The sequence below is a fragment of the Siphateles boraxobius genome, unplaced genomic scaffold, assembly GCF_051911475.1.
Source record: "Siphateles boraxobius isolate OS27281-9 unplaced genomic scaffold, OSU_SipBor_1 31, whole genome shotgun sequence".
Taxonomy (NCBI): Eukaryota; Metazoa; Chordata; class Actinopteri; order Cypriniformes; family Leuciscidae; genus Siphateles; species Siphateles boraxobius.
In genome coordinates, this window is record NW_027508931.1 from 20,391,289 (window position 1) to 20,398,468 (window position 7,180).

Below are 7,180 nucleotides of genomic sequence, written 5' to 3' on the forward strand. Positions count from 1 at the left end.
TGTGGTCGAATCCAAAATTACACCTAAAAAAGTGGTCCTCTGAGCAGGGAGGAGGACACTCTTTTTGGTGTTGAGCCGCAACCCCAAACTCTTTATGTGGGACAGAATGACATCTCGATGCCGAACTGCCAACTGCTCTGACTGAGCTAAAATCAACCAATCGTCGATGTAATTTAATACGCGAATGCCCTGGAGTCTCAAAGGAGCCAGAGCTGCATCCGCGCATTTTGTAAAGGTGCGGGGTGATAAACCTAGGCCAAATGGAAGAACCCGATACTGGTATGCTTCGCCCCCGAAAGCGAACCTCAGGAACTTCCTGTGATGAGGATGGATAGATACATGGAAGTACGCGTCCTTCAAGTCTATTGTTACAAACCAGTCCTCGGACTGAATCTGTGATACAATCTGTTTGAGTGTAAGCATTCTGAACTTGAGTTTCTGAACTCTGCTGTTTAAATTGCGCAGATCTAGAATAGGACGCAACCCTCCATCCTTCTTTGGAACAATGAAGTAACGGCTGTAAAACCCTGACTCTCTGCTGGGAGGAGAAACCCTTTCTATAGCTCCTTTTTGAAGAAGTGTCAGTACTTCCTGCTCCATAACCAGAGCCTGCATGTGAGTCCACTACCGTAGAGAGGACCCCCTGAAATCTGGGCGGACGAGAACGAACTGAATTCTGTAACTCTTTTCTATTATGTGCAGGACCCATATAGAAATATTTGGCAGAAGTTTCCACGCTGCCAGAAATTCCTATAAGGGAACCAGTCTTTCGAGACATGCCTCTGGATTTGATTGAACAATAATTTCGGTGCCCTGAAGCGGCGAACCGGCAGGGAACAACCGAACTGACCGTTCTACAACCCTCCTCAGAGGATTGCACGGGGACGCTGACACCTCGGCGCCCTGAAGCGGCGAACCGGCAGGGAACAACCGAAGTGGTCCTCGGAGAATCACCTCCCGGAGGGACGGTTCCTCAGAATCATTACTCCCTGGAGGGGAGCACCTTGACATAGTATGTAAGCATGCCACGGCCTGACCTGCTGCCGAATACGCTTTACCCACCAACAAAGATTTATTTTTTAAAGGCCTGGTGGGTAACATCGGGGCTTTTAGAGAAGATGATGACTCGGGGTAGAGATAGTTAGCCAGCGTGTCTTCAGCACGAGGCATAGTCAGGTAACCATAGTGATCAATCCCTTGAATTTTACTATAATTATTGGTCTGAGGATTATGCACTCTGAAAGTTTATTCCAGTTTTATTCCACGATCTCGAAACCTCTGTGTGGAGATTGAGAAAAAACGTGAGTTCCCGACGAGGAGGTCGTGATCTAGATGGTAGATAACGTTTATCTAAAAGACTCTTTTTAGATTCAACATCATCGGCTGGCCACTCAATATTTAATTTAGTAACAGCACGAGATAATTCCTCCATAAGCTCCTCATCAGCAGGGGTATCAGCTGGCGAAAACTCAAAATCCCCCATATCAGCGGCATCCAGATCCTCAGATACCCTTTTCTTAGAATAAATTAATAATCAAAATTGTTCGTTGGACGGACTGATTAATTGATTTTAATATTGATTTAGCCATGTCAAGTTAATCCAATTAACTGACCCAAATATTAATAATTAATCATAACACGTTATTATTGATTATTAATATTTCATATAGCTAGGTTCCCTACACAATAAATAGACAAGGACAGATATCACAGAGAGCGCTTGCTAAAGGTACAGAAGCTGTTGCGGTCTGAGTTCAGGGGTGCTTTATAGTTTCCTGGCCTATGACGTCACCTATGTCATTGCGGGCTTCCATTGGACTGATTTTACACGTGCTTCACGACGTAATCACGCAGAGCGTTCCCACCGCGTCTCAAACGCAGCTCGAATTCCCTTGAAAGGGAACCCTCTTCTTCCTATTTAGGTCTCCAACCTATTTAGGTATCAGGTTTCCGTTCGGAAACCTTCTCCAACCTATTCAGGTATCAGATTTTCGTTCAAGAGCCCCTGCGCACTCCTTGATTTATTGAACCCAATTTTTTGGCATCAGTTACCCCAATTGACCCTTCGCTAAGCCACGCCCAAAAACCGCCACTGGCCAATCGTGTCTTAGCAACCGAATCCACTTCCAAGGAATCCCACTGTTCTGACACCAAATTGTTGTGGCAAAAATTCTGTGAAACATCATCACTACGTAAGAGACACTCAGAGTTAAATTAATAAAAAGATAAGTATTTATTCTTGCAAAAATAGGTCCAGTCTAGAACATAGTAGTTACGCTGTGCAAGAGAGTGACACCCAACAGGAAGATATGAGACAGCCTTTATACTCTTTTCAAGGTTCCTGCTCACCCGCTGTACCTTTCACCCACCCAGATAAGGTCCTTACTGCTGTTCAGTTTCTACTTAAAGACACAAACTGGTACTGAAATAAGCTGGCCAAAACTGACCGTCCCTAAGGTCAGAGGTCCTGTCCCATATGTTCCTGAAACGTCACGCACAAGCACGTACACACATATATTTTAAAATGAATAGGTTCTCTCTCTTGCAGAGAATATAACATTATAATAAATCAAAAAAAAATGTTTGTAATGTTTGTTTATTTCCAAATTATGCTGTTAAAATGACAACATAAAGCACCACACCTCCATCACCCACTGACAAAAAAAAAAGAGTAATATTGTTCAATTTGCTAATACTGGTTGGGGTCTGGGCACTAAATAGCATTTATGTTTAAATCACATGCATCATTGTGAACTTAGCAGGTACTTTCATAATATCAGAAACATTGTTTATTGAATTACAGACATTTTTACAACCTCTGGTATACTGAGGCATTTTATTAATATTACATTAATAGCTCCCCTTTCCCCTCTCTTCTTGTCAATGCACAAATACATGGGCAGGTATTGGCAAATAATGACACAACATTAACATCCAACTGTTTTTGTATCATGTAGCTACCTCAAAGACTGGCCTTTTGCAATTTGCCTATCAAGTGTTTTTTAGTGTTTCTCTCTGGTTTTATGAGAATAATGTAACATTTTGGCACAAATATACATAACAATAAGCCAAAGGCAGAAGACAATATTGCAAAAATCTCTACTGCAACTGTGTACTTGCCAGGTGAACTGATATAAGCAGGTATAAATGTTACCCAGACAACACAAAATATAAGCATACTGAATGAGATGAATTTGGCCTCATTAAAATTATCTGGTAGCTTTCTAGCTAAAAATGCCAAAATCAAACAGATTGCTGAAAGAAGACCAATATATCCTAAAACGGCATAAAATGCAGCATCTGAACCTGTGTTGCATTCTAAAATTATATTTTTATTGTAATACTTAAGAACTTTTTCTGGAAATGGTGGGTTTATTATAAGCCATAGTACACAGATGACTATTTGAATTGCAGTGCATGAGAACACAATGACTCTTTGTTGTACTGGCCCAAACTTTCCAGCCAATTTATTTCCTGGTAAAGTGGTTCTAAATGCAGTAACAACTACTATGGTTTTCCCCAAAACACAAGAAATGCAGAGACCAAAAGTAACTCCAAATGCTGTATGACGTAGCATACATGACCACATTGTTGGCTCACCAATGAATGTAAGAGGACAAAGAAAGCAAAAGAACAGTGAAACAAGTAGTAGTGAGCTCAGCTCTGAATTGTTAGCTTTCACTATAGGTGTTTCTCTAAAGTGTATGAAGACAATCATAATCGCTAAAGTAAGACTGGCTCCAAAGAGTGACAGAGCAGTCAGAATAATCCCCATTGTTTCTGTATATGACAGAAACTCTTTCATTTTCATGACACACTTGTCTCGTCTCTCATTTGACCAGTATTCTTCAGGACAAAGTGTGCAGTCTGCTGCTCCTATAAAATACATAAAAAATATGAAATTGTGCATGTTACGACCTTTAAAATACATAAATGTAGCGCAGATAAATGGTTAAGTGTACCTGTTCTATTTGATATTGAACCATCAGCACATGTGATGCAGTCAAAGCAGCAAACAGGCTGTCCTTTTATTTGTGCTTTTCTTGTACCGTTTGGGCAGGTGTCTGAGCACACTGCTTTGGGTATCTGTCAAACACACACACACACACACACACACACACACACACACACACACACACACACACACACATGGTTTGAACAATGAAAATGAAACACTGGCCAATATACTTTTGGCGGTTTAATGCCCATATATCTGTGGCATGGTGACCAATCGTCACTGATTTTACATTCCATCTATAAGAGCAGAGAGAAGGTTGAATTAGCAAGGTTCTTCAGGGGCTCCACAGGGTAAGCATTCATGGACTGGTTGCTATACAAAACATTTGGTCATTCGTGCAAATGCCAAACACTGGTTTCAATGGTGCCAGCATTGAAAATCTTGGTCTGTGGACAATGTGAAACATATATTGTTCACTGATGAGTCCACCTTCACTGTCTTTCCTTAATGCGGGAGAGTTACGGTGTGGAAAACCCCCCCAAAAAATTTACTACCCGGTCTGTTGCATGCCCAGAGTAAAGCGCAGGGGTGGATCAGTGATGGCTTGGGCTGAAATATCATGGCATTCCCTAGGCCCACTACTTGTGCTAGATTGTAAAGTCACTGCCAAGGACTGCCGAACCATGCTTGAGGACCATGTGCACCCTGAAAGTGGTGGTGTGTATCAAGATAATAATAGATAAATATACATGGCAAGACTGGTTTGATGGACATGAAATTGAACATCTCCCATGGCCTGCACAGTGACCGTTTTATTGAGCTACTTTGGGGGTGTTTTGGATTAGCGAGTTAGGACATGTTTTCCTCCACCAGCATCACGTAGAGTCCTGGCCGCTGTTCTGCAAGAGGAGTGGATCAAAATCCCTCTGGCCACAGTGCAGGGCTTCTATCTGTCATTCCCTAGAGGACTTGATGTTGTATTAGCCAAAAAAGGAGGCACTACACCATACTAATAAATTATTGTGGTCTAAAACCAGGTGTTTCAGTTTCATCGTCCGATCCCTGTATGTATGTATGTATGTATATATATATATATATACATATATATATATATATATATATATATATATATAACTAAGTGAGTATACTAAGTATATACTACCGAATTTCCTGTGATCCAGTTGATGTTGTCCTCTTTGACTGTAAGTTTATATGTTCCATCTGTAGATGTACTGAAGTAGCCCACAGTTACATGTTGAACCTCCCCCTCTCTTAGCTGCCAGTTTATGACCTCGTAGGATGCAGGTGGGTCTCCATTCTCATCAAAGAACACATTTTCTCCATATCTATCTACAAAAGATACCCTCTGTAACTGATCACTGACCTTGGAATGAAGTATAATATAGTTAAGTATAATGCAATTAAACTGTTGAATTATGACTTGTAAATGTTTAAATTAATTAATTAAACAACTTACATGTTTAGGAGTTATCTGGGATACATTTAGGCACTGTCTCAAAACATTATTTTTGTCATTTTCACAAAACAGCAATTTATGAATAGCATATGCAATTGCATACACAGCTTGATACACATTATATGTTACTCTTACTTGTGTTACATCAAAGAATTTTTCTGTGTAATTTAGTTTTTCTTCTCCTGTGCACACTTGATTGTTGAGTGTAACATTTGCAGATGGTAGTAGTTCACAACTAAGACATGGCTTACAGCCAACCATTGTTTCCCAAAAATCACTGAAAAAAGAAGATTGTGGAGGAGAGTAAGGGCTGATGTTTTTCAGGTAAGGTCCAAGTTCGGGCATAGCCATCTTTCGTACCACAAATCCAACTGTGCCTCCAAAAGACTTGAATATTTCAGGGGTAGAGGGCCTTGCTGCAGTTACCCAGGCTTCACTTGCAATCCACTGGATTCCTGTGATGTTTTGTTTCACAATTTCTTTCATTAGGGGATAGAGATCTCCCTCTGGTACAAAAGCCAGGATCACTTTTACCGTAGATTGCTTTATCATTTCAACAACTTCAATGATTTTACTTTGGGGATATGTTCTTAAAATTGTGCCAACAAATGCAATGCAAACTCCCATTTTATCCACCTCCTTTGTAAAGGCGGAAATCCCATTTCTTCCATAATCATTGTCAGACTGCAAAACTCCAATCCAAGTCCATCCGTATCGATTTACAAGAGAAGCTAAGGCTTTTGCTTGGTAGAAGTCACTTGGAATTGTACGAAAAAATGATGGATATTTTCTTCTGTCACTCAGACATGCACATGTTGAAAAGTAGCTTACCTAGATTAAATAAAAATAAAACATTATATAAATTAAACCGTTAATTGATTTATTACATGATCAAGAACACTTAAATGCAATTACATTGCAGGATTAATTAAATTTACCATTACCATTGGTACTTTGAATGGTCCAAGTGTTCCAGCAACAGCTAAGGACTGGGATGATCCTGATTCAGCTACAAGAGCTGTAAGAGGAAGATTACACTGAGTTGTAGATTCCTCTTCCTTCTGCACACTCACCAGTGTGAAAGATGCACGCAAAACATTAGAGGGCGAAGCACAAGAATCCATTATTTTATAGCCCAAAGAAATGTTAGGAAGCAAACCCTCATCTTGGTTTATTTCATCTATTGCAAACATCATGACTTGAGTCCAGCGGAAGGCACGTAGGTCAAATCTGTTCAATAAATTTGACAAGAACAACAATGCATGCCTGAACTTTGGCAATACTATCATAAGACACGTAGGTCACAAACATGATTTTGAACTTACCCCGTACAATTAATCCTTTGCATTTTTCTCTCAAAAGAGGCATTTACATTTTCTTGTTTATTAAAAATGGGAAAAATTCCTCCAATCATTATGTCCCCTGCTTTAAAAATACTAGGCATTTCAAATTTACAGAGCAGCTGACATGTTGAGCCTGTGTACATGTATAGCAGAGTGCAAAATAGCAATATATGAAAGCTTCCCATGGCTGAGTGGTGGTTCAGAGAGCATAAGAGTTATGCCTCTGTTATATACAGTAGCTCTTCTACCAGTAGCGAACATTGGTCCATTATTACTTGAAGGTTTTCCCTGGTGAGTTGGTAGAGCAATAAGGGTGCACAGTTCTCATTTTGTAAATGTATACATAAAGTACTTTATCTTTTTATAGTGGTTTATAGTAAGTAGGAATAAAGAATAATAATA

The 7,180-nt window shown here is 40.0% G+C and overlaps 1 protein-coding gene across 1 annotated transcript; it reads right to left on the minus strand.

Moving 5' to 3' along the window:
* Positions 1–2,962: 2,962 nt before the first annotated feature.
* On the minus strand, positions 2,963–6,903 carry olfcn1 (olfactory receptor C family, n1). The gene is made up of 6 exons (XM_077194051.1): positions 6,761–6,903; positions 6,380–6,665; positions 5,436–6,266; positions 5,118–5,330; positions 3,963–4,086; positions 2,963–3,876 (listed from the first exon to the last, which is right to left on the minus strand). The coding sequence occupies exons 1-6, from the start codon at positions 6,877–6,879 to the stop codon at positions 2,963–2,965; spliced, it is 2,487 nt and encodes an 828-aa protein (XP_077050166.1). The 5' UTR covers positions 6,880–6,903.
* Positions 6,904–7,180: the final 277 nt, after the last annotated feature.